This window comes from Pelobates fuscus, chromosome 4, assembly GCF_036172605.1.
Source record: "Pelobates fuscus isolate aPelFus1 chromosome 4, aPelFus1.pri, whole genome shotgun sequence".
NCBI lineage: Eukaryota > Metazoa > Chordata > Amphibia > Anura > Pelobatidae > Pelobates > Pelobates fuscus.
In genome coordinates, this window is record NC_086320.1 from 283,743,743 (window position 1) to 283,764,252 (window position 20,510).

General features: G+C 39.5%; 1 protein-coding gene across 1 annotated transcript in view; it reads right to left on the reverse strand.

Annotated features, from left to right (window-relative positions):
- ACAD11 (acyl-CoA dehydrogenase family member 11) overlaps nt 1-20,510 on the reverse strand; it is a 115,515-nt gene that overhangs the window by 17,698 nt on the left and 77,307 nt on the right. Inside the window, exons 14-17 of the mRNA XM_063452159.1 lie at nt 14,472-14,538; nt 13,635-13,720; nt 10,287-10,358; nt 5,041-5,195 (exon numbers count right to left, since the gene is read on the reverse strand). Of these exons, the coding sequence (XP_063308229.1) occupies nt 5,041-5,195; nt 10,287-10,358; nt 13,635-13,720; nt 14,472-14,538 (380 nt within the window). The remainder of the gene's footprint in view (nt 1-5,040; nt 5,196-10,286; nt 10,359-13,634; nt 13,721-14,471; nt 14,539-20,510) is intronic.

Below are 20,510 nucleotides of genomic sequence, written 5' to 3' on the forward strand. Positions count from 1 at the left end.
TGCAGCTGCTCATGCTAAGTAGGAATCATTTCTGAGAACCAGAGTGTAGCAGGTAGGAGTAGAGTATATTAAGACTAGAAAAGCTACAATTTCTGGGGAAATTGTGCGAAGTGTTCTTGCCTCCATCAGTAGTCTACAACTAGAGTGGGCGGAGTAACTGTTAGTATTTATTTATATAGCACATTTAATTGCAATGTTGTTGCCCAAAGTGCTTCACAGTTACATTAAAACATACAGTTATAAAAAATTAGCAGGTGTAAAAGGCTTTGTCTATGACAGTGGTAGTCAACCTTTTTCTAACTACCGCCCACTAATGCATCTTTTTGGTTGAAAAATTTTCCTTACCGCCCACCAGTTTTCGCGCAAGTGCGGAATATTTTTTTCGAAGGAGGGTGTTTTAAAAAAAAATAAATGTACGTTCATTTATCTTTTTATTTCCAATTAATGCATGTTTATAATGTTTTTAACTTTATAAAGTTTAATGAGAAAACAATAAAGTAAATTGAAATTACCTTTACTAGTGATTAATGAGATCCTTGAGGTTGATGCTGCAAGACTAAATATTTGATATCTGGTTCGATTTTCGTAAGGAACAAACAAAGGTCTCCTCTTTCGGTGATATTCAGACGACTTCTCTGTTTGCGCATAATAGGATTTCTCATCTGTGCGTCATCTCCCCTCTTCTCCCTCCTCAATTCCCCTCCCCACCTTTTTTTTCCCCCTTTTTTTAACCTTCCTTATAGCAATGCCCAGTAGGAAGGCTGAGCTAGGTATCCCACTATAACAGACTGGCACACAGGGCACACTGGCGCCCGGGCCTGACGTGTATCAGCCGAACTGCCGCCGGTGCCTCTCCACCGGGGCCCACACGCTTATGGGGCCCATCAGGTGGCCCAAGCATTTAGGGCCACCCAATGGGCCCTATTATCTTCAGGGGCCCGGTCAGCGCTGTAATAGCGCGACCGGGCCCCTTTAAAAAAAAAAAATGCAGCCGGAAGCAAGTGCTGCTGGGAGGAAGTGACGTCCGGTCACTTCCTCCCAGTTTACTCCGTGCGGGAAGGAGGAGAGAAAGGCCGCGAGGAGAGGCAGCCGACTCGCATCATCCCCAGCCACCCTCCTGAGACGGTAAGGAAGAGAGGAGGGTGGCTGAAAATGAGGTGTATGTGTGTATGCCAGTGTATGTGTGTATGTGTGTATGCCAGTGTATGTGTGTATGCCAGTGTATGTGTGTATGTGTGTATGCCAGTGTATGTGTGTATGCCAGTGTATGTGTGTATGCCTACGTGTGTATGCCAGTGTGTGTGTGTGTATGCCTACGTGTGTATGCCTACGTGTGTATGCCTACGTGTGTATGCCAGTGTATGTGTATATGCCAGTGTATGTGTATATGCCAGTGTATGTGTATATGCCAGTGTATATGTGTATGCCATTGTGTGTATGCCATTGTGTGTATGCCATTGTGTGTATGCCATTGTGTGTATGCCATTGTGTGTATGCCAGTGTTTGTGCACTGTGTGTATGCATGTGTGTATGTCTGTTTCAGTATTTGTATCTGTTAGTGTGTGTGTGTGTGTGTATTCCTGTGGGCAGGATTTGGAGGCGGGCCCTGTGGGCGGGCTTGAAGGGGGCCCAGACCTTGAGCTGTGTTAGGGGCCCAAAAATTTCTGATGGCGGCCCTGCTGGCACACATACATACATACATACATACAGACAGGCACACATGCAGACACACAAAAACAGACAGACAGGCACACATACATACAGACACACAAAACATACATACAAAGACGCACACACATACATACACACATATATATATATATATATATATATACAGACACACACACATATATATATATATATATACACACAGACAGACACACACAAGACATACATACAAAAACAAGACACATATATACAGACACACACAAGACACATACATAAGACACACATACACACACAAGACATACATACAAAGACACATACACAAACAAACACACATTATATTTAAGTCACCCTCCTGTTTCCTACCTTTAAGGTGCAGGAGAGTGACTTTCCCTGGGGTCCAGTGGTGGCTCAGGTGGATGGGAGTCAGAGTTCCCACTCTGACTCCCTCCTCCTCCTTCCTCCCGCGCGGGCTCTCAGTATGCTGGGAGGAGTGACCGGGGAATCACTTCCTCCCAGCAGAGATGATGTCATCAGAGGGGGCCGGTCGCGTGGTTAAAGTGCCCAGCGCTGACCGGGCCCTCTCACAATCCACATCCATCGGGTGGCCCTGACAGCATGGGCCACCCGATGGACCCCTCTATATGCGGCCCCGGCGGATTGCCGCCTGGGCCGGGGCCGCAAGTGGTGATGGCGGTACCCGGTCGCAGGGGTACCGCCGGCTCGCACCCGCCCGCTCACCCAATCTATAAAAAAATTTGAAAATCCCTACCGCCCACCTGGAATCCCGAAACGCCCACTAGTGGGCGGTAGGGACCAGGTTGACGACCCATGGTCTATGACATCACTTGCTGCTGCAGCCTTGCACAGGTCAGAGTATTTTGGCGGTTGCCATCTTCAAACTGTCGTATTTTAAAAACTATAATTCCTACAGTGAAGAGCTTTATATTGTGAGAATCACAAGACCCAGACCTACATTTTGATGTATAGTATGTCTCTGAGATATTAACAATGAAGGCACAGTCGCAGTTTAGAAATTGCCCTTCAAATGTGAGCTTTGCAGAGTGGAGTTTCAATGAATGTCAATGGAAGGCGTGAGTTGCAAACAAATGGTCATATTGTGAAAACTATCAGGACTATGGCTTAGCCGTGGACATTTCTAGTGGCAGCAGGGATAGCTGAACGTTTTGATATAAGATTTGTGTAGGTGGGCCTGAAAATGAGGGAGTGGTGGCAGTTTAGAAATCATGTCCTGATTTTTCAGCTTTTGCCAGCTCCCACTCTAGCTTTGCCATTCATTCCTATGGGACAAATTTCGCCACAAGAACGACGATATTCCGTGAACCATTCGGCGAAACGTTCCACAAAGTAATAGCAATCCGATCGGGAACAATCTGCACGTTTTGGTATATTTTTGTCTATGTAGTGTAAAAACTGTGGGAGGAGTTAGGGTGGCAAATTTGGCTATAATAAGAATAATAATAATAATATATATGTGAGATAACATTAAGTGGTCTTGCTATGCAAGAACACTTAATTAACATTTTGAAGAATGCTAAAAATGTATGAAGCTATTAAGACCCAACTCATTTCTCAGAGTAGATGTTGGAGAAGAACATAAATTGTTACCATTAAATAACAAAATAAGTGATACATTTGCTAGAGAGCTTTTGTTCCTGTCAGCAATTCTAAATCTGGTGCTAGGAGTAAATAAATAATTAAAAACACATTAATATTCCCTCAATACAAAATTAATTCAAAGACAGAAACAATACACTACCCCTTGCAATCTATAGTCCAATTATGATCCACAGCCATAAAAGTTTAAGAGAAAAGAAATGGAGGTAATTAAAATAAAAATAAAAAACTTTACTAGAAATCTAAGGGCCCGTGTGCAAAAATCTAAATTAGATTTTAATACTTTTTTTTAAAGGGGTTGGGGGGAGGGTGTAATTTGTTTTTGGCAACAAATAGCACATTAAACAATTTCTGTTAGTCAAATCATCTTAAGGAAATGTCAAGCAGCATACTGTCAAACAAAAGGCTTTTAAAAATGTTCACAATAGTTATTGGGATTATTAAGCCTCTAGTTTAGCAATTACAAGTGGTGTCTCCAGAAATCACATGCCAGGAGGGCAGGGGGGTGCGCTCCAATTAGAGTGAATTTTGGCTTTGGAAATTGTAAGTGAATTTCTTTCCTTCTACATCACATTCTCCTTTTCTGTGTTGGTGCCCTTTATGTTTTACATATATTGGAATACTCGGGACATTTGAGGCACAACTCCAATTGTCATAGTCAATCATGCCTCCATTGGCTAGGGAAGAGAAACTCTTGGCCGGGTTTTCTTGCTTCCAATACACTACACGAGCTCCCGGTAAGTGCTTCACCACTTGCATTGTATTTCACCTTTGTAATATTTCTTTACCCATTTATTCATAAGGATGTAAATGAAGTGATCAAGAGAAGCTTGGCTACCGTCATAATATATAATCTAATTTTTTTTTGTGCGTTTCTACCCCACTTCCTTCTTAGGGGTAAAACTAAATTCCATGGTACATTCATGATGTTCAAGTAGTAATTTACACTGAACAGTGCAAGCTATATTAGACTACACTAGACAGTACGCAGCACTTGTATGATGGTAACCATAAAGATTACTTATGTTCCTATCAGGCTCAAAATATACACTCGCATCCTCAGTTTGCGAGTGGAAAGTAAGCACCTACGAGTGCGGAATTTCATGTACTGACGGAGAGGATGTAACTTCATACTCTTTCTCCTCCCTCTTGCACTCTCTCAAAATGTTACATTAACTCCACATTGAGAAGGCACTTTCTGTCCTGGGAGTGTGAAGAATGCCTCGCCAGCACTCCAGGGCTTCATTGTCAGAGGCACATTCGGGTTATCGGCAGTGCCAGTCAACCTGGGCTCCATCCTCCCACCCAACCTCATATCAGACACACACTCCTCAGGAAGCACCCAGCACAGATAATTATTGGGAAATTCAAAAAAATTAGACTAACAGGGAGAGAACGATATCTTTTCATATCGTTAACCTTCTGTTCACAATTTCATCTTATTAACTCTTTGCATGCCTTACCATTTTATTAACACTTTCTCTAGCTTACACTACCAGTCCTTTAGTGAGAGTGCTCTTTGTGACACGGACAAGGAAGATAGAGGGGGTAGGTGGCGACTTTAGGGGAACAAAAGACGGTTTGTTGGGGTTGAAAGTATTAGGGGAGCTACAGATATGATGGGACAAAACCTAAAAATGATTTACATACACTGTGATGGCAAGTACATGTTAGGACTGTCTATTAGTTTAGATCTTGAAATTTTGGCCCCTGTCAATAATACTGATTGGTACTTACATGCTGATAGAGTCTTTTCCCAAAGGTCTTGCGCTGTGCGGCTCTTGCGCACATTAGTTGAAGAGCACTTTCAGCAGCTCCAATTGTCCTCATGCAGTGATGTATACGACCAGGACCCAAGCGACCCTGAGCAATCTCAAAACCTCTCCCTTCACCTAAAAAAAATAAAAAATAAAAAATAAACTATTTTCTTCTGATAGCAGTGATTGTTACTTATAATAATAACACTTATAACAGAACACCTATAAATTGTATCTGTTTCATCAAGATACAGAGATGAACCACATTACACTAACCCATTCAGAAGGCGTTCTTTATTTTAAATGGCTTACAATTACTGTTATTTACATAGTGCCAACCTATTCAGCAGCACTGTAAAATAAGTAAACAAGACAAACATTTAATTTGGTATATCAAAACCTGTTTGACATACAGGGACATTAGGTGAAGACAGCCCTGTCCAAATTAACTCACAATCTAAAGTGATGGGGATCGAACACACAGAGGGAAGTAAGAGAATTAAATGATGTGTATGACTAACACAATACATGGCATTCTGTATTTTAAGTGGATTAATGGAATTTGGCAGCCAATGTAAGGGTATATGGCAGGGATCAATCACTGTTCATATACTATGAATGATTTTGCTCACTGACCGATAAAGGTATTTTAACACTGTAGGATACAGTGTTAGAATGCAACTTTAAAGAAACACTCTGGGTATCAACACAGCCTAAGTGCATTTAATCGATTTTGGTCTCAGAATCCCATTTTTTTTACTATTTACCTATTCAAATATGTTTAGATTTTATATAAAAAAAAAAAAGAGAAATTTATTTTGCAGCCTAACTCTCTTCCCCACCCCTTCAGTACAAAACGTCTGCCAGATTGGAAGTTAAACAGAGTAGCTCAGCCAATGAGAGATAAGTGTGAGCTGAGCTATTGACTTGACTCTCCCCACAGTCATTTACTGGCCTCTTATTTTCTGTAACATTATTTCAAACCCATTTTAAGGGCAAAAGGGCAAATAATAAGAGGACAGTAATAGACTATGGAGTGGAGTCAGCAGTGCTGTTCACACTGATCTATTAATGGCTGAGTTGAGTACATACTCGGAGCACATCTATCAAGGAAGTTGCTTTGTGAGAATACAGCAAAGCTAAACAGTTTAGAATGTGGAGAAAAATACATAAATACTTCAAAGCCAATCAAATACGTTTATGTTATATTGGTGCCCACATTATGTCTGGAGTGCCCTTTTAAATCCCATGTCATCAAGAGGAGTAACTTTACTGTAATAGGTGCAGCCTTCTGTTGACAGCGATGTCGAACCTATGACATGAGTGCCAAAGTTGGTATGCAGAGGCCTCTCTGTTGGCACGCAAGCCATAGGTTTGCAGCAACTTTTTACATGCTCTCCTCATGTGGTTGTCTAGCTACAGCACTAAAGCAAAGAGGCAATCCTTAAATTGGACATCGGAGGATAAACAAAGACAACTTCTTAATGGAAGTGCAGTCCAAATACAGAATTGTAGGCACTACAAAAACATTTCAGAAAATTGGGTGTTTTATGCAACCAATACATCAAAAACAATTCAGGGGTCTCAAAATAGGTAATGAAGCATTACTACTCTCTTTATAGATTAAAGGCACACTAAAGTCACCCAGTTCACGTCATCTCATTGAATTGGCCTTTGTGAAGTGCCCCAGTCTTCTTAACCCTGCAATGTAAAACATGGCTGTTTCAGAGAAATTGCAATGTTTACATTGCAGGGTTAACTGAACCTCTATATGCTGTACTGCAAACAGCCACTAGAGGTGCTTTCTGGTGCCTAACAGAGTTTACTTTGCAAAATTATGTTGGACATTCCCACGCTTTGTATGAAGACGCCCAACGTCTTCAAACTACACGTAAAAAAGCTTTCATTCAATGCTTTCTTATAGGGAACTCTAATGCACGCAGTGCTGGCCACACATGTGCATTAGGTCCCCCATTGCTGTTGTGTTGCAGGAGAAAGAGATCTAGCCAGCGAAAAGAGAGCCTCAGTGCTGGAAAGAGGTAAGTAAATCATTATTTTTTACCCTTTCAAGAGTGGAGGTGGGGGGAACTGTTAAGTTAGGGACAGCACACACTATAGCATTAGGAGTATATAGTTATAGTGTTCCTTTAACCACATTGCTGATTTTCAATTTATCGTGAAGCCATATTATTCATTCACTTATTGGGGAGAACATTTAGTTTTGGGACTCGGGATTCTATGGACACCTTGTCCTTTAAAGGTAATAGCTTTGTAACATTATGGATTGAGCCTTAGTTTATGGTGAGGTGTTTCCCAACAGCTTTGTCCTGATTTAGTTTTTTTTTAATGTATGTATTTATTTGATACTATTTTTTTTATACTTTCCTTGTTGGTCTGCCTGAAAGTAGTATGTTGTCCATTTTCTTATCTACCTACTGATGGGTATGTCAAAGGTGTAAAACATCTCCTTGCTTTTTAAATGTAAAACAGTAATAAAAAGTTGTATTCACTTACGTTACACCATCTGAATTGTTTTAAACACGCTAGAAGGTTGCTGCAGGATCCAGAATATTTAGGAATGTTATGGTTAATATGAATGCCTATACAATAGCATTGTATAGAATAGGCTACAATAGGTTACTGTAGTGATAAATCACTATATTATTGGAGATGGCTAACAAGTAAAAAGAGATGGCAAAGGATATAGGAGTTGGTGGAGCTACATATCAGTAATGCAACGAAAAATAGAGGCACTAACAATAACATATGTAATACTGTCTGGCCATGCCTGAAGCTTCCAATTTAAAACCAGACAGTACCAAGGTATATTCAGCCTTAGAGCACATATTTCCTATTATAAAGCAATGAACAAATGTGCTAGTCTTACCATATGCACAATAATGTGGTGGAACTTACAACTTCTATGTTACCCATCCTAAATATATCTCAGTTAAACGTCACATTGTGTTCTATTGGTAGCAATTTTAGAATCACTGGCACAAAGTTATTGAAATGTTATTTTCTATTGAAAGGCAATCCACATAGCACTGTAACATACCGATATTACTATAATGTGTATAAGTACTCCGTGTCAAAGAGTCTGGCACCCACAAGAAGATACATTAGATGTGTTTTATTGTAATTTAGTCAAAGTATTGCTTAAAGCGGCACGGTCATCCAACCTAAAAATTAATATTTCATAAATACGTATTTGGACTGTGTTTGGAATTTCACTGAATTAGGGACTACTTTGTCTCTGCATATTTCCCCCACCTGAGTTTCTTAGGCTCTTGGCAGAGGTATTGTCAATGCCAACAACTGTCACCAGTGATGGCTGCAGGGAATTGGCTCTGTCTATGGAGGGTCCTGCAGTCTCGCGGGATCTTCCATAGACCTTAATGACATCACATACTGGTGCTGACGTGCCAGGTGTGAAAGAGGACCAGATGGAGGAAGGTAGCAGTGCCCGCGTGGGACAGGTTCAGGGAAATAAAGCTCACCATTACCTGCCCCCCTTTCCGGCCACCGGACTCCCTGTGGTGATGTCACCGTTGGGAATCTTTGTGAATTTGGCAATGTCCTTGGATGGTGACAGTGACGCTTTATAGGATTAATCCTGTACTATACAACATTTCTGTTATTAAAGTTATTATTTTAATCAAATGCATACACCAATATTTGACAAGCCCTGTTACTTAAACTATCTGGTATATAGTAACGTGACAAAAACTATTTGCTATTTCTACATTTGGGAAAATTTAATATTAATGTGCTATATTTCAAGCATATTTAAACATCATTAAGAGTTTAACAGAGAGTTAGTTGCATGTTTGCCAAGTTTTCATAAAAGTATTTAGTCCAAGTGCACAAATTATTTAGTTCTCCGGCTGCAATGAGGTTTCCAATGGATGTATGTGCACAGGGAAGCAGACCGAATCTAATCACAACATAAAATTTTCAGGAAAATGTCACAATCGTTTTCATATTACAAGAAGTAAAAACACATACCAACAATTTTTTTTGTCTCAAAGGGGAACCACCACATCTCTACAAATGATATAGCTGAATACAACACTGAAAATCACATGCTCCTTTTCTTTTACATTTTTATTACTGTGAAAAACTCAGTTAAAACACTATGAGCCACTAAGCTCCTGCCTCAATGCCCCTGTTCCCTAACCCACAAGACGTTCTTAGAGAGCCGGAAGGGCCAGGCGCTATCAGCGGGACAAACCTAAAATCGCCGTGGAACTCCGGCGTGGTCACTTACACTTGGTTTTCACAGTCATTTTGGGACACTGTTTTCCCTATCTTTCCAGCGTCCTACAAAGGTGCTTTTTGGAAAGAAAGTACAGTTCCTCAAGACGAACAATCGCTCCCTAGAACCACCAGGAAGCTCCCTTTCCCCAAGGAGATATACCTCCCGTTAAAACACTGACAATTGACTCCGACCGTATAGAACTCTTTTTGGCTATTAGGTTATTACTGCGGTTGGCTAAATCTTTGAGAGGATGGCGTTTCAACAGTATCCCATGGATCCAAACATTATTTTTCCAGAATCAGACCTTTCAGGGTATGTATGACATGTGTTTTGGGGATATTTCTGTATTACATTCTCTTCTGAAGATAATTAGTTTACTGAAAATCAACTCAATTATCTCCCAGATACAAAGACGCCAGGGCTTTGCTAGAGGTCTGTATATAAATGTGTGTGCTTTTGCCTAATAAAACCAGCTATTGTACCCTTCATCAAGTCTCAACTGATGTTTGGGTATATGGGCGTCATATTCACTACCTTACTGCAGGACCTGGGAGAGACTACAGCGGAGGTACCACTTTGGATACAGGCGCTCCGTTACAATCACAATCCAGCTTAGTCAAAGCACACCCAGGGCACACATCGCAAATAAGGAGGTAAAACAGAAACATTGTTTCATATCCCCATTTTCTCGGTATGCTCTCTCTATGATGATTGCCTTGTGTAAAGACCAGAACTTATAACAGTGATTGACAGTGAGCTAGGATGGAAGTTCCCAGTCGCAGGATGAAAAGATGTTTACTAATACATTTAATTTATCACATTTCTCCAATATACATTTCCTACAAGAGGTGGAAAAGGAAGTATAATATTAGTAATAAGGGTAGGATGAGTAGTAACATATATAGTCTCATTGAAGGAATTGTCAAATACCTTATGAATCTAAGTATCCACTAAACGAGGCTTACCGAGTATTAAATTAGAGACCGGAACTCTAACATCATTAAAGTGCACCTCAAAATGTCCTCCATGGTGAGTATCTAAAAAAGAAAGCAGAGTTGGTAATGTTCCTGAACAATTAAAATACACAAAACTGTTTATGCGGGTGATTTATACACTGGTCACAGGTACACTTTTAATAACCCTAACAAATAAGATACAGAGTCTGATTTAGTCATCCTAACACATTCCACAATACATTTGGCTTTTCATATTAAATAAAATAAAGGCCTCATTAAATGTTCCTGTAAGTGTCATTTTCCCCAGGATGCAATTGAAGTTTTTCAATTGTTTGGGGTAACCAACGTTTTTTAAACCCCAAGAAGCAACCTGTGAAAGTGAAACATAGTTCACATATAACACTTAAAAAAAAAATTGTTTAAATGCTTACATGCTTCAGGTTGGTAAATTCTCTGGAAATTATAGTGAACCTATCATGGCACGTTCTGGTAGCATCTACTTATGTAGTCAATATATTCACAACAATATTCAGTGCCTTAAATGCTTGTAAAAATACTAAAGAATCAACAATGGTGGCACCAAAGCTGTCACATCCCCCTAGATCAAGCATGTTAACCTCAAAGGCTAGCACAGGCCAAATAAACAAGGTTTAAGTTTATGTGGGCCCCAAAAAAACTAAAACACACATTTTCATAGAAACGTAGGTTTATTTTGAAAAGTTCAGTAAAAACAAAAAAACAGCATCCCCATCTACTAAACCCTAGTCACCCTCTACAAAACCCCAGTCCCCCCCTCTACTAAACCCCAAACTCCCTCACTCTACTAAATCCCAGTCCCCCCTTAACTAAATCCCAGTCTCTCCCCTCTAATCCCAGTCCCCCCCTCTACTAAATCCCTACCCCTGTTTAAAAAAAAAAAAAAAAAAAAACAATATTAGCCAACAAGCAAACTCCACTCATTTTGCCGCTGCCAGTATGCGACTCCGGAGTCCGGTCTCTGGTACACCCCCAATGGCCAAAGCGGATCCTCCCACTACTCCTTGAAACTCTGTGAAGGTGGAGCACATCGGAACGTAACGTGGCGTTGCGTGCCTCTGTCCACCTCCAGGTCCTTCACTGTCTGTCCGCTGCCATCGCAACACTGACCCACAAACACACTCACTGACAGACACACACACAGAAACACACAGCTGGACAAAACACAGACAGACACACACATTTACACATTCTTGCATACACTCACAAATCATTTTATTTATTGCTGATTGCTCCCTACCTTTGGGAGCTGGTGTGGGGACTCTCCCTGGGGTCAAGTGGGGATCTTCTCTCTGGAGATCTCCCTTCCTGCTCCTCACGCACGCAGTTTAGTGATGCTGGGCCGGAATCATGTGATATTCCGGCACCCGGTATCACCACAGAGTGCACGCGCGAGCAGTGAGGAGCAGGAAGAACAACTGCAATCACTGCTGCTAGCTTTCTGCTTTTTCTCCACCCGGCCTGGTAAATTTTAGCAGAGTCGGCACCTACTTTGCCTTAACAGTAAGCATCTACTGGTTGCTCGCTGGGCCGCAAAGATATTCATTGTGGGCCGCATGTGGCCTGCGAGTTTGACAAGCTTGCACTAGATGACTGGTTCTGCTTAGCAGCATTTCATAATATTCATGATGCAGACATGTTGGCTTTATTGCATCTACCTGGTCGTTCGTATAATCACTACAGGAATAATCACAGTAATGTGAGTTGTACTTAATGCAACATAGAGCAAGGGTTCTACTGCTCTGCCCTATTTCTGATCATAGAGTGCTATGCAATCAGCATTGTCCTATAAGCCAAAAAGTGATTGACAGGTGAGGGAAGGGACCACACCTCTGTATTGATTTATTACAAAACCTATACATTTGCTAGCAGTTGATAACGTTAAAGATTAACTTTTGTCCTGTTTAATTTAATGTAATCTTATGTGGACTGTGAGAGATACTCATGTAATTAAACCTCACATTACTGGCCCTCCCAAACAGCAACAAATCAAACTGTGATTAAATATGAAAAGCAAGTCCCAAAATGTTTAAGGCTTCAAGGCATTGTTGCTTCCACCAGAACTAATAGCAAAACAATGAATGCTGTTAGTGAATGTCACCTAAAACTACGTCTCTCATTCCACATGATTTGAGATTCTCCTGGGTAATGTTCAGATGGTGAAGTTATTCACTCTGTTGACTACTTACAGCAAGCCTGTCAAACTCAAAGGAGAGGTTAACAGTGGGTAGGGAGGTTGGATGACAGCGACTGGCAGGGGTACAGAGAAAGGATTGGGGGCACACCCGAGACTTGCATTTTGCATGAAAGGTGCTGCCGCAGTGACCAAACTTCATAATGAGAAAATAAATAGTTGCGGCGCACTCAGACTACAAAACATAATACAAAGAAGGCTACTAAAATGCCTATCTAAGAATAAACATGGGGATTTGGTTCCACCGTATGGCCATATGTTGTTAAGCCCACCACTACTTTCAAAGTACCTGGCATGGGGGCTAACAGTGGGTAGGGAGGTTGGCAGACAAAGACGGGGGTTAATAGTGGGTAGTGAGGTTGGCTGACAGGGACTGGCAGGGGAGGGGATAACACTGGGTAGTGAGGTTGGTTGACTGGAACTGGCATATAAGGGGTTAACAGTGGGTAGGCAGGCTGGCTGACTGGAGGAGAATGTATTACGTGCATTAAAGGGAGGGAGGGAGAGGAGCACATATGGGCTCTAGCTGCAGTTCAGTCTATACTGTGAGCATTCCTTACACTAGAAAAGACATGCGTCTATTTTCATTGGCTGCAAAATGTATATTTCTTTCATAGACTGGGCATCGGGAACATGTTGAAATGTGAGAGGGGGGTGGCTAAGTAGCCTGGGAAAACAGCAAAACATTTTACAGCACTGCAGGAAAACTACACAGACTTGAAAGAAAATAAACTAGCCACTGGCATTTTGAGCCTATTCGCTTTAATTTAAGCTTAACAGGTTTAGCTGCCTGGGGTGTCCCTTTAACATTTCATTGAGGAGATAGGATTTATGTCTTATAGCTTGTTTTCTTGCCAAATTAAAAGCACATAGAAGCAGAACTTATTATAGCAAATCCAGAGTATGTGCTATCTTCCACTGTGCCATCTACTTGCATGTACCTACCTGCATGTTTTATTTCACCAGACTTGCTTCTCATTTTTTAAATCAAATCCTTAATACATTTCTTTGTTGGAGAATCACTCATTATTATATTGGACAATCATCTGATGTCAAACATTAGTATTACATGTACTACTGCAAAAATGTCCATCTGTATAGAATTTAGAACTAAAGAATATGCATACCTTCATAGCCAAAAACTTTCAGGGCTCTAACAATTTCCACACCTTTGGAATCCATGGGTACGATAATCATACTATGCTGCTTGTACCTGCAATTAACAAACAGTAACACAACAGGTTGTGCTTTGTCACAAATCGTACCATAAACCGAATATCTTTGTATTTCACAACAACAATACTCTTAATAGTTTTAGTGTAATAAACTAAATAGTAATAGTTTTTCAAGTCAATTTTGTGCTACTGTCCATGCACAGTGTGCCATTCATTGGTTGAGAGCAGTCAGCTGACACTCTCTGCCAATGAATAGCTAGCAAGATTAGCATTCTGCAAACAGGCTAGGAGCCCAGAAAGACCAAGGTAAGAGCACAAACCATTGCTAAACGGTTTGCATCATTACCGGGGAATGACAACCATCACAACCACTATAGAGGGTTATAGTGATTATAATACTTGGAGTAACCCTTTATTATAATTTCTAACATGTCCCACCATTTTGTTTCCAAGTCATCAAAAAGATGTCAGAAATCACCTTATTAAATAAAAAAAAAAACAAAAAAAAAAACAGTCTAGCACTGTAACTACAAGAACAAAATGTAAAAAGTATTTTTTTTCTTAGAATTTGACTAAATACATTTTGATATCATTTGCAAGGTGTCATAGTAACTTAAACATGATTCAAAGGTCCTGTTGTCGTTTTTAAAGACATACCTTTCCCGTGTACATTTACAGACGCCATTACAGATTATAGGCATCCTGCCATTGTTTTTATGGAAGATTACCGTTCCCATCTTAAATGTATATTCAGGAGGTGAGACTGGCAAATAATTTATATCATCATACCTGGAAGAGGATGAGTTTGTAGTCTTTCCCATCACAATCGCTACTTTACAAGTTGAATTACCAGCACCTGTCAAAAAAAAGAGATAAGCAAGTGAGAAAATGATCAAACAGTAAAACATTGCTACTGTTTTACAAACAACTGCAACATTTAACCAAACAATTGCAACATAGTATCCACTACACAGCTTACACAGGAAAGATCTCAAAGTTAAAGCAATAGCCACAAACTATATAAATATAAATAATACTTAGCTTTTATTGACTTATCATTAAAATGCCATTGATAGGAGCGAATAACGCATCATAGCATGCCAGTGGGCCGCCACCACAAACCAAGTCACAATGGGGATGATCTCTGAATTATATTTTTGCTCATGTCATGGCAATTTTACTGACACACCGATAAAGTATTATTTATATTAACAAGGTTTGTGGAGGTGGCTTTAACTTTGGCATCCGTCCTGTTTTTTTAAAAAAATAAAGAGGTTTTGCTAAAAGATACCTGAATGGTGCTTGTAAGCCTACTATGAATGGATCTAATCTGTGCAGTGTTCCAATTCATTTTTTTTCCATGCACAGTGCAGAAACAACAAATCCCTCAAATCCCTGCTGCGAAGAGGCGTATGGAGTATGATTAATATACCCATTGACAGGGCAAGAGTTGTGAAGAGGTTTACATTTTCTGATGTGGGTAGAGCTCATAGCAGACGTAAGTATCATTTAGGTCATCAATATTATAATACCTTGCTTGCTAGTATCTCTTATGTTTATTTGTATTGCCTCTCTGGATTTGTATTTATTTATTTTTAGTTAATGACCTCCTAACTCTCTACCCTTTAAATATTAAAAAAGAAAATGTGAATAGAATTATAATACATCACATGGCTTGTTATACTTTTTAAAGGGACACTATAGTCACCAAAACAACTCTAGCTTAATGAAGTAGTTTTGGTGTATTGATCATACCCTGAAGTCTCCCTGCTCAATTATCTGCCATTTAGGAGTTAGATCACTTTTGTCTCTATTTATGCAAGCAACTTAATTATCGCTTAGTAATCCTAATAATAATAAACCATTAATATTTAACACACATTTCGTCTGAATGAAATCTGGGACTAGTGGTGTTTAAATACAATGTGAATATCGTCAAAGGGCTGTCTATATTAAATCCTTCTGACAGATTACTTTCCAGGAATGTCTTGATATAAATGGGTCTCCTTGGCTTATTGAGATGAAAACAAAATATAAAGGGGAGAGTATGTATAGCCAATATTTCTGAACATTGCTGTTTTTTTTTTTTTTTTTTTTTTTTAATGTATCTTCCTTTTCCAGAACTAAAAGTAACCATACAATTGGTGAAGTATGCATTATTTCATTGCTCATGCACAAAGGATCTAGATGTGATTCCAAGTGTGGCGTTTGCATTTGGAGTCAGCTGTTGCCTCCAAATGTCAGAATCAAATAGCAGTGTTCTTTCTCTAGGCATCATGCGGCTAACAGAGTGCTCAATTTAATATTCTTGGATAAGGTTTTCAAATGATTTAATATTTAGTAAAATATTTTAATATTATATACCAGTATATATTTTAATATGAAAAAAAATATATACTTTAAAAGTTTCTCCCAAAATGTTAAATCATTTGGAATGCTTATCAAAAATATTCAAATCAAGCCCAAAAACTGAAAATATATTAAAAAAAACTTGCCAAAATGATAAGTGTTTCTAACAAAACAAGACAAAAAGAAAAAAACAGGTCTATACACAACCCTTACACCACTGTGTATGAAGTGTAATTAATACCACAAATAGTGGAACGTAACTTTTTAAAGATGCAGCTTCCCAGTTGGCGTTTTCAAATAGCCACCTTTTTCGATTAGCATATATATACACATATCCCCATGGGATACAACTTCATGCATTCATTATTATTATTTATTTAGCACCAACAAATTATGCAGCGCTGTACAGTGGGTGGACTAAAACACGTAATTGTAACCAGACAAGTTGGACGAACAGGAACAGAGGGGTTGAGGGCTCTGCTCAATGAGCTTACATGATAGAGGGAGTGGGGTAAAGTAACACAAAGGGTAAGGATAGTATTAGATAAGTAGATTGGTAGAATAGAATTCACTGGAGACTTAGTGTATTTTTTTTAATGACAGCTGCAGGAGATTAATCAATTGGGAGGTATTAACAGTTTAATTTATATGCTTTTGGGACAAAGTGAGTTTGAAAACATTAAACAGCACATCTGCTCTCATTATTTTACACTAGTAAACTCACAGTACACTCACCATTGTGTGATTGTTTTTTATGATTTATTTTACTGTATTTAATTTTTGTCCCCGAAGATGTCCACTAAGGTTGAGGAAATGCCACCTTTTACACTTTTGTTTCATTTGTAGTATTGTTTTTATATGCCTGTTTGTTTACAATAGAATACAATACAATTTGAACATCACTTGGATGGTAAACACGTCATCTTTGAAAACCTGACCCCATACGTGGTGGAGAGGAATGCAAAGAAGACTCCAGCCACCCAGCCTACATTGGAGAGGCCCCCTGAAGACATTTAAATTACAATAATCCAGTGAGTATAGTATCCTAATCATAACTATACTTCCTTCTGTGCCGTTCAATATTTTATTTTGTAAATGCATAAGCTCATGTATATATGTGAAAATAACCACTCTGGTACATTTTCAAAAAGTAGGAACACAGTTGAGAACATTGGGTTAGAAAATACATTTTTGAAAAGATCATCATGGGCAGTCTTTAAGACAAGGACTTATAAATATCAAAGAGTAACACAAAGAAAAAGACAACATCAGTGTGACATCACAGGAGATACCACGAGGTGCAAAAAACTGGCAAACCTCAGTAACAGAATAGCAATTTCTTAATTTGCTAAAAATGTATATCTATAACTTGTAACATATTAATAAAGTATTAAGGAAGAAATAACTAAAATACTTAATCTGTGAAACTGCAGCAACAAGAATTCAAAAGTGTAGAGAAACATCACACATAACCTGTCCCTGGAATGGGCTTTATTTGTACTACATTCTATTTTTTCACGTACAGAAATGCTTCCAGGACCTGTTGGTTTATCTTTCATCAAGCAATTTGATTCACCTACCATGGAACACAGTGAGCCATACCACTTCCTTTCACATTTATCAATGAGCAATAAATTCCAACTAATTATCAGTCCACATTTTGTGTATTTGGAAGTCTCACCAACTGATTATGCACTGTGGCTTATTTTGAGGTCTTTCTGTGTCAGCATTATTTTCACAGAACATTGACCCGTCCCACCTCTCTCTGTTCATTTATCGAGAGTGAGAGAAAGAGATACACACACCGAGGGTTGTGGTGGGTGAAAAAGTGTGGATGAAAACCCCTTCCACCTGAAGAAAATGGATAGTTAACACATTGCTAAACACAAATACACACACCAGTCAAGCCACAAGACTTGCTTTTCCCACAGAAATCTCACTTTAACAGTGATCTCACTACTGCAAGGGATTGTGGGTAGGCATATGCAAACAAGCTCCAATGAATCTATGTACAAAGTGGAATTATGAGGCACAAATGTGGTTCTTTGTTGAGCTCATTGTTGAGTGTGTGTATTTGTGTTTAGCAATGCGTTAAATATATATATATTGTTGTGATCATGACTAGTTTCTGGAGCAGTCTGTAGCTATTCGTAAATGCCCACTCTGGAGGCCTGAAATTTGAGCAAAGAATGAAAGCCACGATAAAGTCATCTCAGCAATGCCATGCAGCGGACCTACAGTGGATAAAAACAAGATAATAGTGCCAAGACACCGGGGTAGAACAGTCCAAGACAGGCAGAGTCCTTAAGAGGAGCAGTAAAGCAAATGTGGATAAATAATTGCAGAACTCGAGGATTAGTCATTTAACTCTGAGTGAAATCTCAGGTGTTCAGTATGCTTGAGCCCTGCTCGCTTGGCTGCTTGCCACCACCCCATGTTTAATTTACATATTAAGAATCCTAAAACAAAATGTAAATAATTTTAAAGATTATGGTTCATACTATTTAACACCTGCTAGACTTCAGCTAGGATGAGAAAAGTGTGGTTTGTCTTTGGTGGTGTCCACACCCTCATGGAGTCCAAAGCTATATCAATTATTTTTCCCTTCTCTTTTAATTTTCTTGTTTCTTTCTCATGGATGAACTTTTTAATTTATTAGGAATTGAACAATTATGAATGCACTGTTTTTTGCACTGGAATATGTATATATATTAATTTGGTGTGTAATTGACTGATTGTTTTTATTTAATTGATTAATTTTGCACATTATATGTTAATTGTGGTTATGGTTGACACCCTTTAAATAGGGTATTGTGACACTAAGTTGACAGCTTGATAAAGGCCTCTGTATACACATTTCTCATAGATCTCCAAATCTTGCAAATGTCAGACTAATGTATTGGTTGTAGTGGATAGAATTTCCCAAACCAATGGTCACTAAATCATCTGGGTCCAGCTCTCGCAACTAGGCGAGTTGGCATTAAATTAACAACTCCATGATTTTCTCCAATGTACCCCCTTCACACAATGGTTACCCTCCTCAGACTCTTTTTTTCTCATCCACTACTATTGTCTACAATGTTCCATTCATAGTAGAGAGCATTTCAGACAAGGTGTCAGGATTATATAGTTATTCCAGCACGCAGAATAGTATCACACCTAGGACTAAGGATAACGTCTAACTGGACCTTAGAACGGCCGGACTTAACGTACCTGAGAATAGTCAAAATATTTGTCGAGGTCAGGGACACAGAATGAGATACAACGATGAGGAAAGCAAGAAGTCAAGAATACCAGAAATCAGGGAAGTCAAAACGAAGCCAAAGTCAAATACCAGAAAAACACAATCAGGAACACACTCTCGCATAACCAGCTAGTGGAAACCACGACAGGGCACTGACCAAAAGGCAATTTGGGTTTAAATAACCCTCATAGGCTTTAATTGGCTGTCTCTGACCTATGACCCCAAAATGTGCATGTGCGTCTATGACATGCCGTCGCACGCACATTGGCGCCATCTTTGATGTGGTCGAAGGTAAGTTTCCTATAAAAATCCGAACCGCAGCGGCTGGCCTTCCTAAGAACGTCGCACCCGCTGGGGACCGGAAGTAGACCGGGCAGGTGCCCGCCGGTACCAAGGTAAGTCAGAAATCTCTCTGCCGGCAGAGGAGCTGTGACACAAGGTAGGTCATTGGGAGTTGTTGGAGTCACTGCTACGAACAAACTGACAAGAGACAAAAAGAGCAGTGGATAGAAGGACACCAGCCCCTTCATATTAAGCGGAGGATAAAAGAGTTCTTCATCAAAAATGTACATCCAGCCTCAGTCACACTATGTCCACGTTACATGGGATTCTATCACATCGACCAACAAAAAAATAAAAAAGAAGTTTCCTTTGCTGTCAAATATTAAAGTGCCAAATGCCTTTTTATCAAAATCATCCAACACTGATACTTTTGTGCTCATATGTCGTGCTGATGCCCAAAGACAAGAAGAATTAAAGGTCAATAACAATTAAAAGTAATTTGGTCAATCTCTCCTAGATAGTGTTTTCTGGAAACATTACAGGGTGGAGATATGAAACTGGAGAGATGCTGTCATTCTCACACGCTTTTTGTGTCAGATGTTTATTACTGCAGCCGAGTCTCTACAGATGGCCGCATGAAACTGTAAAATCACTATATATAGTAATATCATATGTAAACCAAAACATGATCGGTGTTCACACAACTCATGGATATCATAGGGTTCTTCTAAATGTTCCATTATAGTCACCCAGACCACTTCATCTCAATTAATTGGCCTTGTGCTTAACAATGCTCTAATGTAAAATATTGCAATGTTTAAAAATGGCAATGTTTACATTGTAGGGTTAAATCCACCTCTATTGGCTGTCAGATTGACAGCCACTAGAGGTGCTTCAGCTACACTGACCAAGTAAAACTCGATTATGTGACGCATAAGCCAATAGAAAAGCAT